Below are 15,881 nucleotides of genomic sequence, written 5' to 3'. Positions count from 1 at the left end.
TTTTTTTTTTTTTTTTTTTTTTGGTATGTGTGGTGCTGAGAATCGGACCCAGTGCCTCACACATGCCAGGCAAGCGCTCTGCCACTGAGCCACCACCCCAGCCCCTTGGGGACTTTTTCAAAGTGCTCACCCACCAGCGCTATCTAACAATGACCCCAGTTTGCATGCGTGCATCAGAGAGGGACAGTAACTTACAAGTGGAGGTTCAGGACTCGAGTTTACTCTTAACCTGGGCTGTGCCTTCCAGGGTACCCCCGTAGGGAGTGAAGCTCACCTCGGAGTCCGACAGCTTGCGGAAGTTGGGGGTGATGTAGAAAAGGATGCCCTCCTTGGCCCCGGGCAGCGTCACTCCACGGAAAAATAGAATGATAAGCATGATGTAGGGGTACGTGGCGGAGAAGTAGACCACCTGCGAGGAGAGGGAGTGGCCGGTCGCACTTGCTCCAATGCTCCAGCGCTTTGCCTCACGTTGTCTACATGGGGACCTATCCTAGCTCTGGGCTTTGGATCCAGTTCTTCTCCCAGGAAGCCCTCCTGGATTCCTAACCTGCTCTGCTTGGCCACTTTTCTGAAGCCCTTCCTCACCTTCTGAACCAATCAGCTCAGTACCTAGCTTTCCCCTTCTTGTTAGGAACATTTGGGGGGGAGCAGTGCGGGGGAAGGTACCAGGGATTGAACTCAGGGGCACTCGACCACTGAGCCACCTGCCAGCCCTATTTTGTATTTTATTTAGAGACAGGGTCTCCCTGAGTTGCTTGGTGCCTCGCCCTTACGGAGGCTGACTTTGAACTCGTGATCCTCCTGCCTCAGCCTCCTGAACCGCTGGGGATTACAGGCAGGGGCCACCATGCCCAGCCGTTGGGAACATTTTTAAATCACACACACACACACACACACACACACACTGCCTTCAACAGCTCCAAGAATAAAAGTTACATGAGAGACAGGACTTATATTTTCACCTCTCTGCTCTTCAAATACTTAGGAAAGTCCATGGTATACAGCAGACACTCCATAAGTGTCTGACAATTATGTAGCAATATGGATGTTAACATTCTAGTGTTCCTCCTGTGAGACTCCTCTAGGCATGTCTGTTTACATTTTCTTTTTAATCCTTTTTTAGTTGTAGATGGACACAATACCTTTATTTTATTTGTTTTATTTTTATTTTATGTGGTGCCCAGCATTGAACCCAGTGCCTCAGGCATGCTAGGCAAACGCTCTACCACTGAGCCACAAATCCTGCCCCTGTTTACATTTTCTTACAAAACGAGACTCAAATTTTGCAGTGGTCTATTTGCTTAACAGGCTTAAGGTTGAAAACCACAGTACATACGGTTTTGTTCAGTAGATTTTCACTCTTTCATGAACAATATGATTGTTCATTATGGAAAGTAGTCCCTGGGGAAATCTATCTATTTTTAAGTCCTCCTCCCACCCCTGATGTTACCATTTAGGCTATTTCCAATTTTATGTGAATCTAAATACCACATGGAACATCTCTGTATATGAATCTTGATTTACAAAATTATGACACCACTCTTGGGAAATATTTCTAGCAGTGAGATCACTGATGAAAAGGAATATGCTTCTCTAAGTCTCTTGATCCCTCTTGCCTGACTGGTTCTGGAAATGGAATTCTATTCAGCATTACCGAGGCTTCCTGGCAGTGCCTGCCCTAAGTGGAGCAATATTAAAAATTATTATTTTGTCAGTTTGGTCATCAAAAGGCTGATGCTGTGTGAAATTGGGTTTCTTAGCTCACTAGTATAGAAGAGCAATTTTCAAGTTCAATGACCTTTGGATCTCAGAGTCTCCCCTATTTCCATGTCAGCATGCTTTTATTTAACTACTTTCATCTCCCTGATTTGACTCTAGGATCCTTCAGGATTAGGAAAGGCAATCTTGACCCTCTAGAAAAACCACTGCACTTTGAGTTAGGCAAAGGGGAATTCAGAATCATCTGTATTACCTACAGGCTGTGGGACTTTGGGTCAATGTCTTATCCTCTCTGAGCCTCGCTTTGTCTTCTTTGGAAAATGGGTATAATCACGCTTGCTACTCAGAAATTTTGACTGTATGAGGACATACAACCTGCTTAAAATACGTTGACTCGACCTAATACTTCCCTGTGTCTTCTATGTTCAACGTGGAGCCAGGCACACGGTAAGCATCTAATAAATGCATATTGATGACACCTCCAAAAGATGCAGCTAGGAGGCCCTACTCTCTGTCCCCCAAAAGTACAGTCTTCTAATGTACAGGAAAACAGGAATACATTTGGGCAAGCAGTCTACCACTGAGCCATATCCTCAGCGCTACTGCAGAATCCTTGATACCACCTCCAAATGATTATAGTTAATACTATGTGTCAAATGAACATTCTGCACAAATTAGCCCCCTTTGTAACAACCTTGTAAGATACTGTTATTGGGACCATTTTAATAGGGGAGGAGACAGAGGTTCAGAGAGGTCAAATAACTTGCCCAAGAGCACAGAGCTAAAAGCAGGGGAATTGAGATTCAAACTCTCTTCCAAAGCCTTCAAACTCTACTCTATTTTGCTTCTTAAAGTGATACTGGGGGGCTGGGGTTGTGGTTCAATGGTAGAGCGCTTGCCTAGCACTGGTGAGGCCCTGGGTTCGATCCTCAGCACCACATAAATAACAACAACAACAAATAAAATAAAGGTTAAATTCTTTTTTTTTTTTTTAAATATTTATTTATTTATTTTTTAGTTATCGGCGGGCACAACATCTTTGTTTGTATGTGGTGCTGAGGATCGAACCCGGGCCGCACGCATGCCAGGCGAGCGCGCTACCGCTTGAGCCACATCCCCAGCCCAAGGTTAAATTCTTGATAAACAAAAATTCTTATAAAACAAAATGAATGATAATCTCCTTTGTTGGAGATTTGGCTCTGCAGAATCACCGTCTCCTTTGATTCTCGAAACAAACCAATCGATGGGCATCGTTATTAGCTCACTTTTACAGAACAGGAAATTGAGTTTCAGAGAGGTAACGTGTTTTGCCTGAGGTCACAGGGCCCACAGGATAACCAAGTCAGAATCCAAACTCACAACTAGAATACAGAGCCTTAGTCGTTAACTATTCATCTATCCATCCCTGAGTCAGAATGTGAACTTCTTATCTCTGAGGCTCCAGCACCGAGGACAAGGCTTGGCACAAAGTAGATGCTCAGGAAAAGTGTGTTCAGTAGTCCTTGAGCAACATTTCTCTCCTGTTCTGTGATGGCCACCAGTCCCACTGGAATCTCATGGGACTCAGGGTGAGGCTGACGCTGTACTAGGGCCCGACTTGCATCTCTGCTTTCAATGCTCACAATTGATCTAGAAGGTAGGGGATCTTATAGTTCTCATTCCACAGAGGAGACTGAGCCCCAGAGAGCGATCCTCTCCAGTCCCGTCCCTCCATCCCCTCTTTGCACCCATATCCCCTACCTTTCCGGTCCAGCCGACACCCTTCCAAATACAAAAATACACAAGAACCCAGGCAATGGCCAGGGTGATGGCTAGCGGCCAGCGGATCTGACCTGGCTTATCCAGCCCGTCTGTCATCTGGTGCATGTTGCGCCTGGTGGAACAGAAGAGAGAAGTCATGTGGGTCAGAGGGAGCTGGAGGGACCCTGGAGTGCCCAGGGCATGAGCACAGACAATATCCTCTCAGGGGAAAGTGCATAACTGCTGATCCCTGCAATTTGGATGGAGACAATGAAGATTGTTACAGAAATCACTAGAAAAGTGCTGTTTGGTGAAGAGGTCAAAGAGAGCAGGACCTGCCGGGGCCTTAGTTCAGCAGCCATAATTGCTCACCTGGATCTGGGGCCATAGCGGCCTCCTAGGGGGACCCAACCTTTGCTTTCACTCTGCCACTACTGCGGCCCCAGGGATCCTTCTAAACTGCAAGTGTTACTTTCCTGCTTAAAATCCTGCAAAGAAGAGCTCCCTTTTGTTTCCCAGAATAAAGTACTCACTCCCTGGAGGGCCACCCAAGGTCTTGTGAGCCGACCCCTGCTTCCCCCTCTGGTCTCAACACTTACCAACAGCTCCCTCCAACCCCCATCAGGCTGAATCCCCATCTGTACTCAGCCTGCTCTCTGCACCTCCTGGCCCACTCTGTTCTCTGCCTGCACCTGCCTCACCAACACCGAGATGGGTCCAGCTGCTTTTTTGTGTGTCCCCCCCATGGCCCCATCACCTGACACTGCTGTTGCCTGTTTGCGTACCTGGGTCTACGATCACATCGGCACAAATAGTAGGTACTCAAGAAATGTTTAAGGAATAAAAGGTTTAATTGAAATCGGGGGACAAAAGGATAGTCAGTGTACATTTATAAATGATTGGGTCAGACAGGGGAGATGGGGGCTGGTTGGAAAGGAAAAGAAATCAAATGCTAATACCTCCAGAGCCCTTCCCCCTCCTCTTCCACCTGTTGCCAAGGTTACCTGCCTACTGTTCCTCCCAAGAAGTCGTTAATGAGTTAATGCAGTACCTCCTGTGTGGCTCCTTTCCTGCCTGTTTGGGCAGACATGGAAAGGTAGCCCTAAAAGGCTTCCTTCCCCACCTTTTGGCCCACCTGTTGGTCACTAGAGAAAGGACATGAGGACAAAGAACATCTAAAACCTATAAAAGGGGCAGGACACCCAGCCCTGGGGTCCCTTTACTGCGGAGAAGTCTATCTCTATTCTCTCCTTCAAATAAAACTTGCTTTCCACGCTTGCCTAGGCATTTCTTGGGGTGTTCAGTCTCCAACATCTGGGGAACTGGGACTCGGCCCTGATGGATTCTCATCACCAGCATTGGAATGAAGCCCGCAAACGTGTCTGAGAGACCGCCACGTGGGAGATGCTGGTGAGCAGGACCAGGCAGAGCAGAACTGGGTTTTTATTCATAAGGAAAGTGATTCTCAAGGACATCGCACGGCAAAGAGACTAGGCATTGGGCTGGGGTTGTGGCTCAGTGGCAGAGCTCTCGCCTAGCATGTGCGAGGCCCTGGGTTCGATCCTCAGCACCACGTAAAAATAAAATAAAGGTATTGTGTCCAACTACAACTAAAAAATAAAATATTTTTTTTAAAAAAAGAGACTAGACATTGCTTGTTCTGACCACACCTGCTGGAAATAGCTTATCCCCGACGTTCCAGAACCTTCTGGGTTGCTCCCAGATCCTTCAAAGATGCCCATCACAGGGGCTTCCTTTACGCCAAAGAGATGAACCCAGGGCTGGGGTTGTGGCTCAGTGGTAGAGCACTTGCCTAGCATGTGTGAGGCCCTGGGTTCGATCCTTAGCACCACATAAAAATAAAATAAAATATAAGTATTGTGTTCATCTACAACTAAAAAATATATACATAAAAAAAGAGATGAACCCCGGGGTTGCCAACCTCTCCAGGTGACCCTTTGGGCTAGGTGGGTCATTCCCTTCCATTTAGCCCTCTGCATCCATACTCTCTGATCTTCTCTGCCCTGCACTGTGCCCCAAGAGGCTGACTGCTACACTGTGGGGGGGGGGTCCCGTTGCACTCAAGTTTCTGATTGGGTTGATGAAGGGGAGGCCCTGGCAGGAGATGGGGGGGACAGGAGGAGAGAGAGAGACCAGGGGAGTTACCCTCCCTACTGGACTGTGGCTTTGTCCAATAAGGGGTTTTCTGCTGGAGGCCATTGGTCATGTGAAGTGGCCCCTTCACAGTCTGGTGCCCTCTAGAGGAAGAAATAGCTTGAGCTCCCTGTGCCCTGTCCACACCTATGGAAATACCCCTGTCACCCGGTTCCTGCATAACTCTATTTTTTTGTGGGGCTGGGGTCCCAAGGATTGAACCCAGGGGCGCTTAACCACTGAGCCCCATCCCCAGCCCCTTTTTGTATTTTATTTAGAGACAGGGTCTCGCTGAGTTGCTTAGGGCCTCACTTTTGCTGAGGCTGGCTTTGAACTTGCGATCCTCCTGCCTCAGCCTCCCAAGGTACTGAGATGACAGGTGTGCACCACCGCATCCGGCTTGCATTACTCTTTGGAGGGTGCCTTTGCTGCAAGGCCCTGCCAACCTGCCCTCCCTGTCCCCCATGGATGGTCCCACACTCACTCCCAGAACTCCACCACGGCGCTGGTCATGTTGGTGGTGTTGACCATGCTGTAGTTAGAGAAACAGCGGTCCGTGTTCCAGGGGTTGTCACACTGTTTCCAGGGCAATGTCTGCAAGGACAGAGTCATGAGGACAAATCTCGATAAGCCCCCGAGGGCTAGCAAAAGGGTCCTGCTCACCCTATCCACCCTCAACTGTCCCCTGAGCCTCCTCAGAGCCATCATCCTACCTCTCCTTCTCAGCAGCTCTGGGAGGCAGGTTAGCCCTGTGATTCCCATTTGTTAGATCAGAGAGGGGCAGCAATTTGCTTGAGATCACACAGCTACTAAGTGTCAGAGCCCAAATCTCAACCTCACTCTGCTTACTCTGAGAACCAGCCTTCAGAGCTATACTGTCAAGTTGCTGTGTCCACCCTGAAGTCACTTCCCAGCTATGTGACCTTGGGCAGAAGACCTCTCTATTTGATTCTCTGCATGGTGACAATGAGAACACAGCACTTGCTCTCTGCTAGGCTTGGCTCTAGGCACTTGGCAAGTATTTGCTTCTTAACCTTCACAACAACCTAATGCTTTGGGTTCAGTTTGGGTTTTTTTTCCCAACTTCTGTGGTAAAATACATGTCACAGAATATTATATACCATGTTGATGATTTCTTTCTTTTTCTTTTTCAGTACTGGGGATTGAACCCAGAGATGCTTAACCACTGAGCCTCATCCCCAGCCCTTTTTATATTTTATTTAGAGACAGGGTCTCGCCGAGTTGCTTAGGGCCTTGCTGAATTGCTGAGGCTGTCCTCCAACTAGTGATTCTCCCGCCTCAGCCTCCCCAGCCGCTGGGGTGACAGGTGTGCTCCACTGCACTTGGCCCATCATGATCATTTTAAGTGCAGTGACATTAAATACATCCAAAATATTGTGCTACCATCACCACCACCCATCTCCAGAATTCTTTTCATCTTGTAAAACTGAAACTGTCCCCATTGTACAGTGAAGTCCCCATTCCCTTCCCCAGTTCCTGGCAGCATCCATCCTACTTTTCAAATCTACGTGTGTGATGACACTACGGACCTCAGATAAGGGGAATCAGACAGCATTTGTCCCTTGGTGATGGTTTCTTTCACTTAATATACCATCCTGAAGGCTCATCTTGGAGCAGGCGTCAGAATTCCCTTAATATTTAAAAAAGGCTGCCTGCTATTCCACTGAACAGAAGGGCTACATTTTGTTCCTTTGTTCGTCACTGATGGACAGGTGGGTTGCTCCCTCCTGCTGGCTGCTGGGATAACGCTGCTGAGAACTGGGGTGTAGAGACACTTCTCTGGGTCTCTTTTGTGACTCTGTTACCAATTCTTTGGGGGTGTGTCCGGCGGATTCGATGTTGGCCCCCATGAAGCGCCTGGCCAGAGAAGGTGCTCAGTGCCCAGTGCTTCACCACTGCAGGGAGGACGTGGGATGCAGAAGCCAAATCACTCCCTTGACCCCTTGAGGAATGGCTCTGCCTGCAGAATGGTGGGTGGTCCCAGTGGACAGAGGATACGCTTGGGGTCTGGTCCCCTGCTGGAGGTGGAGACAAAAGGGGCCACTCACCGTGGTGAAGGAGTTGTACAGGTAGTAGATGGCCCAGGAGATGATGACGATGTAGTAGATGTTCAGCCAGAAGGACAGTACGGCAGCGGCAAGTCCCACACCTGGGGACAGAAGACACGGTCACCACCTCCACTGCGTACAGTCCTGACAGCCGCTGCCCGGCCTGTTCCACAGCACGGGGGACATCATTGACCTTGCAGTTGGGCCTTATGGGGGACACTGAGGCTAGAAGACAGGCAGTGACTGGTGGGAGGTCACATGTACCCATGCCAGGGCCCGGTCCAGGCTGGCGGCAGGTGGGATCCAAGGCATGGTAAGCACATGTTCCATAAGTGATATCAGGTGTCACTAGGCCCCTTGCCATGGACACCACTCTGTTCAGATGTGCACAGAGCAGCTCCCTCTTGGCAGAGGGGCTGGGGGTGTTGGCAGCCCCGGGTTTCCCATAGGCTGCAGGCAGGGGCAAAGCCACGTCCCCAGCGCCCCGCTCCGCACACTCACCTTTGAACATGGGGGCCAGCTTCCACACGCCCAGGCCCCCAATGGATGTGTACTGGCCCAGGGAGCACTCCAACAGGAAGAGGGGGACCCCCGCGAAGATGAGTGTCAGGAAGTAGGGAATGAGAAAGGCCCCTGCGGAATGGAGAAGACGCACACTCATGGCCCTGAGGCTTTGGGGAACCCCACCAGGATTTCCTTATACCCTGCCTCCAAAGCAGCATCCAAAGCCACCCAGAAGCTAAGGGGTGTCCTTTGCTCAAAATATATCCCTGTTCTTTTCAAAATTAAAAGATGAGGGGGGCTGGGGTGGTGGCTCCGTGGTAGAGCCCTTGCCTAGCACGTGTGAGGCACTGGGCTCAATGCTCAGCACCACATAAAAAAATAAATAAACAAAATAAAGTTATTGTGTCCATCTACAGCTAAAATTAAAAAAAAAAATGAGAGAGAGAGAGATGAGGGCAAGGCAGGGTGGGCACATGTCTGTGATCCCAGCAGCTCAGGAGGCTGAGGCAGGAGGATCCCAAGTTGGAGGCCAGCCTCAGCAACTTAGGGAGGCCCTGTTGCAAAATTTAAAAAAAAAATAAATTAATTAAAAGGGATTGGAATGTAGCTTAGTAGTAAAGGACCCCTGGGTTCAATGCCTAGTACCAAAAAGAAAAAAAAAAAAGATGGACTTTAGATGTCATGAAGCAAGAAATAGGATTCTTCAGGATTTGGATTCTTCAGGGAGCCTTTCCCGCTAAGAATAACCCAGAAAACGCCTAAGCGGGACCCTGTCTTGTGGGTCCCGTCCCAGCTGGGAGATCCCCAGGCCACCACCTACCGCCACCATTTTTTCCGCAGAGATAGGGGAACCTCCAGACATTGCCCAGGCCGATGGCATAGCCCACGCAGGACATGAGGAAGTCGAAGCGGCCCTTCCACGTGTCCCGATCGGGAAGGTCCCCGGCCTTCTTCTGCACCTTCACCACCAGGGTCTTGGGCTTGTCGTTGGCCATGGGGGCCTCGCTGACTTCCGTGGAGATCTGCCCATCGGCCAGCTTGCTGCCATTGGTGGCCATGTCTCTGAATCTGGACACAGGGGTCCTGGCGGATGGACATGCGATGTCGGCCCCGGTCCACGTGGACAACAGCTTTGCAGCTGAAGGTTACTCTGGGGCCGGGGGGGGGGTTTCAAGCAAAGAAAAGTGACAAGATTCAGTGATAAGATCCTCATCTTGGCCTCCAAAGATGCCGTTAGGGGATTTGTTCTGCCACAAGGTCACCGTGATCAGGGCAAGCAGCGGAGGAGCTCTCGCTGGGGCTGCATGCAGAGGTGTCCTGGCTGCAGGTGGTGGGGGAGTGGTGGGGTCTGGAGGTGCTGAGACCTGTGCACAATCCACTTTACTGCTTCTGAGCTGTGTGACTTTGAGTAAACTTGTCAACCTCTCTGTGCCCCACTCTCCCTAGCTTTCAAAATAAGGATAACAATAATACATCCTCTGCTGGGTTGTGGAGAAGCCCTGATCTGTACTTTCAAGAAAGTCTGCAAGAAAAGATTTCTACACAGGAGGCCCAGTCTCTGTCTCTCAACTGAGAAAGGACCACTAGCTTCGATGAGATTTTTTAGCCCCTGGTCATCCCCACAGTGTTCTACCCACACTCTGCACCCTTCCCATTTCTTTAAATTCAAAGGGAGCATGGGGTAGAGGACAGGAGTACAAAACCAGAGTCAGACCAGTCCAGAGTTCCAATCTCCTGTCTGCCTGACCCCGCTGGAGTACTGTGACTTAGTACTTTTACTCGATACTCCCATTGCATGCTTTTCTTGATGGCTCTGATCCTCAGTTTCCCCACCTAGAAAACGGGGTCAAATCTCTCTGGCTAGCAAAGTTGTGGTGAAAAAATGAGCTTTTCTGGCTGCGAGGGTGTCATTCCCCTGCCTGGCTGGGTGGGTGGACTTTACCTGGTGGTTTTTTTTTATGGTGGGTCAGATCCAAATGGCTCCCTCTGCTGGAGAAAACCTGCAAAGCAAAGAAGATGGGGGAGAGGAGAGAGGGTGAAGGCACAGGCAGGGCTGAGGGTAGCTTCAGGCAGAGGGTAGCCAGGGTACAGGTTGCTGCCAGGAGATCTGGGCTGTGCATGTGTCTGCGGAGCGTCCCCAGCCAGGGGACTGCAGCATGGAACTGGCCCACAGCGTGCTGGGAACATGCAGGACATAGGACAGCCGTGGAGGTGGGCGCGAGGGCGTGTGAGGAAGATGTTCCATAATTTTATCAGAAGGAAAAGAGAAACCAACAAGGAGGCTGCAGGTCCTCAGGCCCCACTAGGAGACAATGAATGTAGCTGGTATTTGTATTTCTTTTTTAATATATAAAAAGTTTAATCTAACTTTTTTTGAACCCAGGGACACTCAACCACTGAGCCACATCTCCAGCCCTGTTTATTCTTTATTTTGAGACAGGGTCTCACTAGATTGCTCCTATGTTGCTGAGGCTGGCCTCAAACCTGTAATCCTCCTGCCTCAGCCTCCCCAGCCGCTGGGATTACAGGCATGTGCCATGGCGCCCAGCTTAAAGTTTAACCTAGCTGATATTTTTCTCTATCCTCCATCCAGAATTTGCAGAAATGTTATACAAGAGCATGTAAGAACATGGGGGACAGTGTTGTGGAATGAGATAAGCAGATTTTGAAAACCTATTTTCTTAAATATCCTGTTTTTGCCCTCCCCTACCCTCGCACAAGATCTGTTCATTAAAACAAACAAAAACAAACAAAAATAACCATACTGGCAGGATATACCCAAAGATGTCAACAGTGATTCAGTTTTGAGTAATTTTTTGGTTTTCTTCTTTGAGCTTTTCTAGAATGTTCCAAAGAAGTGGGTTTTGTTGTTGTCATTGTTGGGTTTTAGTACCAGGGATTGAAGTCATGGGCACTTGCCCAGAGAGCCACCTCCCCAGCCCTATTTTGTATTTTATTTAGAGACAGGGTCTCACTGAGTTGCTTAGCACCTTACTTTTGCCAAGGCTGGCTTTGAACTTGAGATCCTCCCGCCTCAGCCTCTCAAGCTGCTGGGATTACAGGCATGTGCCGCCACCACACCCGGCAACCATCTAATTTAATTAATAAAATGGCAAAATAAACTTATGGAACCCTCGGAACCGATTGCAACACGTGGAGGAAGCACTGCCCTCTGGATTCTCAGATGTAGTTGAGCCAAAGCAATGTGTGCTGCGGGCCCTTGGCCTTGTGTCCTGACCCAGATGGCCTCCTCCCCTTGGCTCTGCCCCAAAGGGGACCCCCAGTTTTCTGTGCACTCACCCTCCAGCCCCTCACATGCAGTACCCATTACCAAACACCATCATCTCCTCCTAGGGTTCACGGAGACCCAGAGCACCTTCGGCCAATCCATACTGTGCTGCCACCCCTGCTTCTCGTCCTCAGGGATCGCCCGCTCAGTCTGAGATCCTCCACGGCCCACAGGCTTGTCTTGGACACCCATCTAGATCCTAGCATGGGCATGGCCACATCAGAGAGAGTCCTGGGCTTGGCCAGGGGCCCCTCTCCCATACTCAAGAATAGAGGGAGTAGGAGGCAGCTGATCCTGAAGTCCACCAAGGAGCCTTGGGATATGCAGGCGACAGTGGCCTCAGGAAATGGCGGAAAGGCAAAAGTGGAACCCTTCTGGGAGACGAGGTCATCCATGAATTGTCATGACCACAGTGCCTTTAATTGTTCCAACCATCTCATCTTGTGGATTCCTGCGGCCATATTTGTTCCAACTGATCCAATCACCTCAGTCCGGGACTGATCACCTGACCGAGGCTAACCAATCAAATCCTTTCCCTGGGATTTTGGCATGTGATTAAGGAAGGGGCAGGCTCATGAGTGACTCTGGAACTCTGAGGCAGCCATCTTTTGCCTATCAGAGTAGCAGAGACTCAGAGTGTTTGTCGGCTGAGGAGGAAGAAAACAGATCAAAATGGAGGGAGAGAGTCTTGAAGGCATTCTGGTGTGCAGTTCCAGACTTCCTTATGCTTTTGGATTTTGCAAAACATGGGTCAAAAATGTCCCTTAAAATTCATATACTAGAAAGCTAATCCCCAGTGCAAAGTGCTGAGAGGTAGGACATTCAAGAGGTGATTAGGTCATGGGGTAGATTAAATGGATTTTATTATTGTCATTCTTGTTTATGAGAGTGGGTTTGTTACAAAAAGCAATTTTAACCTTCTCTTGCTCTCGCTGTCCTGCCATGAGATGAAATAGTACAAAGGTCCCCATCAGACGCTGGTTCCTCCATCTTGGACTTCCCACCCTCCAGAGTCAGGAGCCAAGACATTTCTGTTCATAATAAATGACCCAGTCTGGGGTATTTTGTGATAGCAACATAAAGTGGACTAAGCCAACACCCCTGGCCATACATGCTTGCTGACACTGGATTTCAGATCCCTGGTACCATCTTGAATCTCTGCCTGGCCCCTCTGGCAAGTCCCAGTCATGAGTTCTTCTCAACACCCCCTCGTGCCAAGCCCTGAGGGATCAGAGATGGGGACTGTTCTGAAGAGCTCCCGGTGAGGGGGACACACCTGGTGTGATTTCCAGAATAGGGGGACATGTATTTGGATTCAGCCAAATTCCTATTACGCACTAGAAAGAGCTACCCACCCATGCATGGTTTCTCCCTTTGAGAAAATGCAGCATTAATGAAGATAGAGGACTTGAAACCCTGAACGAACACAATCAATGCTTCTGTGACGATTCGGGATTGAGAAGGCTCTTCCCCTTATCCAGCAGCAGGATCACCTTGGTGCTGAGCCAGGGACTGAGCCTGGCTCTCTCCAGCACCTAGGAATGCTGGATGAGTTACCCTGCTTTGCTGATCCTCCTCTGTAAAATGGGAGAATTATAATAACCACGTCTCCCTCCCAGGGATGCGATGACTAAGTGACTTCATGCATGGGACGCGTGTTAAGTAATGCCTGTCACCCAGTTAGGTCCTAGGAAATCTCAGCCATTTCTGTCACTGTGATTGTTACCATTGATGTATGGGCTGGTGGTTTTCAACCCAACATGCCTCGATTCCCAGAAGGCCATCAGCAATTATGATAATAACAGCAGCTAACACTCACCGAGGGCTTCCTACTCAGGTCTCTCAACATTTTTCAAAACCCCAATGGGAATCATTCTTTGAGTCCTCCATAGGGAACATAAGTGAAGAAAAAATATCTCATCTCTTTGGGTGTCCTTCTACCAATTCATCCCTCTGGGCCAGCCACAAGCCAGGAGTGGTGCACGTGTGTGTTTGGTTAATAGAACAAAGAAAGATTCTGTTAGAAATAGTTTGGTTAAAAAGAAAAGGGTCCGTGGGAAGATGGCGGAAAGGGAAAAGTGGAACCCTTCTGGGAGACGAGGTCATTCATGAATTGTCATGACCATAATGCCCTCAGTTCCATCGAGGGGCATCTCAGGAAGTGCCAGGGCGTAGCTATTTGGGAATTTTAATTGCTGATGCCAGTTAATGTGTCACTTCCCTTTCTTATGAAAATCCACAGGCAGAAAGCAGAGGTGTGTGCAAGTTCAGGTAAAGGCAATGTCTTTCTAGAACATTCCTTGTCTCTGCTTATCTCTGAGGCAGAAGAAACTTTTTTTTGTGGGGTCCCAGGGATTGAACCCAGAGTGCTTAACCAGTGAGCCACACCCCCAGCCCTTTTTAATTTTAATTTTTTATTTTGAAACAGGGTCTCATTGAGTTGCTTAGGGCCTCGCTAAGTTGCTGAGGTTGGCCTCCAACCTGCAATCCTCCTGCCTCAGCCTCCTGAGCTGCTGGGATGACAGGTGAGCACCACCGCTGTGCCCAGCCAGAAAAAAAAAAACAAAAAAAACCTCTTTGCAAGTTGTTACTTCCCCTTTCCCGAGACACAGATCTGTGCCTGGAGGCTCTTGGGGACAGTGTTGCAGAACAGCTCTAGGAGCCATATGTGTCTGTGATGTCCTCACCAGGGCCAGGTTGTGACCCTTCTTGACTTGCAGGTAAAGGAGGGGGAAGAACACTTCCTGCCTCCTGATGATTGATCTGCTTCCAGAGTCTTCTATTCTTGCTCATCTGAAGATGGAGAATCTGCCTACACATTTCTCTAGGTGCTTGACACACCACCCTGGACTGAATTCCACCAAAGCCACATTCAAAAGGGCACAGTGAATACAAGACCATCAGTGACAAGTCCCCTTCTCTGTCACCAACTCACTCATGCCTTCATTCATCCAGCAGGTCCTCACTCAGCCCGTGCTCAGGGCTGAAATGACCGCAGAACAGTTTTGAAGGCGTTTTGCATTCTGAGCTACACCCTGGTCACCACGGTTCGCATCAGCAAATTGACAACTTGCCAGCAGCAAGATGAATTCTGTGCATATTTACGGAGGGCCTACTACGTGCATGGAGCTGGTAGGGACAATTGGAGCATAAGGATTAATAGGACAAGGCCCCTGCCTTTCACAATGTCACGGCCTCCAAGGGGAAACACTTCTCCCAACAGCTCACCATAATATCCTGTGATTCAAGTGCTGCAAGAAGCACAAGAACAAGGGTTGGGGCTGTGGCTCAGTGGTAGAGCACTTGCCTAGCATGTGTGAGGCACTGGGTTCGATCCTCAGCACCACATATAAATAAAATAAATAAAATAAAGGCATTCTGTCCATCTACAACTACAAATAAAATAAAATAAAATAAAAATGTATTAAAGTGTTGTGGAGGGAAGGGGTGGAAGAGACTTGAGCCAGGGAGGCGGTAAACATCCCTGTGACACCCCATCCTTCCTCTAAGCACGCTCTGTGACCGAGTCCTAAAGCCATTGCTCAAAATGGGGCCGAACCGAGCAGAAAGAACACCTCTGCCGATCCTTGAATGAGGAGATGCTTTGTGAGACAAAGAAAACATGTGGAGTTTGGAAGACCCAGATCAGAAGTGGCAAAATGGGTCAAAATGGGCCCTTGGGCTTGTTTTATTTGGCCAGATCCAAAAAAAAAAAAGGAAGAAAAAAATTCAGTTTGAATTAGGAGCCAGAAATACGACACTCTGAGGTACAGCAGAGAGGACAGCAAAACAGCAAGTGCAAAGGCCCTGGGGTGGGAGAAAGCTCGTCTGTGTTTGAAAGACAGTTCGGTCAAGGTGGCACAGAGAGAATAGAGCCAGCCAGAGGTGGTGGGCCTTTTCTTCTAAAGGGATGCGAGATCTAACTGAGACTGAGGAGTTGCACTCAGGCTGCCCCAAAAAGACTGCAGTGGGGGGCAGGAATGGATGCAGAGAGGCGCCTTCAAAGCTTCGGAATCCAGGCAAGAGATGATGGAGACTTGGATGGTGGCGGGCAGGGCCCAGGTGCTGGGGAGGGGCCTGGGGGTCTCTTCTGGAGACCAGGACCTGCAGGCCTTGCTAGTGGGCTGGCTGTCAGCAGCCCAGCCCTGGGACAGGCCAGGGAGAAGGGGAATGTGTGGACAGTCTTTCTCTCTCTCTCTCTCTGTCCCATTGCATCAGAGGGACAGGTGACTGTGTGGGGTGGGGGATCTAGGCAGAGATTGAAAGGCCAGGGCCTGAGTCTCAGGGCTGGCATTGTCCCAGGACAGGACGGGGGCCATGGAGACAGAGGGGCTCCAGGAAGAGGGGAGGAGGGGGAGGGGAGGGGGAGGGAAGGGGGAGGGGAGGAGGGGGAGGGGAGGGAGGGG

The 15,881-nt window shown here is 49.5% G+C and overlaps 1 protein-coding gene across 2 annotated transcripts in view; it reads right to left on the bottom strand.

The window, feature by feature from the left end:
- Slc6a1 (solute carrier family 6 member 1) overlaps positions 1-15,881 on the bottom strand; it is a 39,378-nt gene that overhangs the window by 10,036 nt on the left and 13,461 nt on the right. For both annotated transcript variants that reach the window (XM_048787114.1, XM_015495126.2), the window contains exons 2-8: positions 10,129-10,186; positions 9,007-9,336; positions 8,184-8,315; positions 7,683-7,783; positions 6,098-6,207; positions 3,460-3,592; positions 275-409 (exon numbers count right to left, since the gene is read on the bottom strand). In XM_048787114.1, the coding sequence (XP_048643071.1) occupies positions 275-409; positions 3,460-3,592; positions 6,098-6,207; positions 7,683-7,783; positions 8,184-8,315; positions 9,007-9,244 (849 nt within the window). In that variant the 5' untranslated portion in view covers positions 9,245-9,336; positions 10,129-10,186. The remainder of the gene's footprint in view (positions 1-274; positions 410-3,459; positions 3,593-6,097; positions 6,208-7,682; positions 7,784-8,183; positions 8,316-9,006; positions 9,337-10,128; positions 10,187-15,881) is intronic.

This window comes from Marmota marmota, unplaced genomic scaffold (genome assembly GCF_001458135.2).
Source record: "Marmota marmota marmota unplaced genomic scaffold, marMar, whole genome shotgun sequence".
NCBI classification, from domain to species: domain Eukaryota; kingdom Metazoa; phylum Chordata; class Mammalia; order Rodentia; family Sciuridae; genus Marmota; species Marmota marmota.
This window is presented reverse-complemented; position numbering and strand designations above follow the sequence as displayed.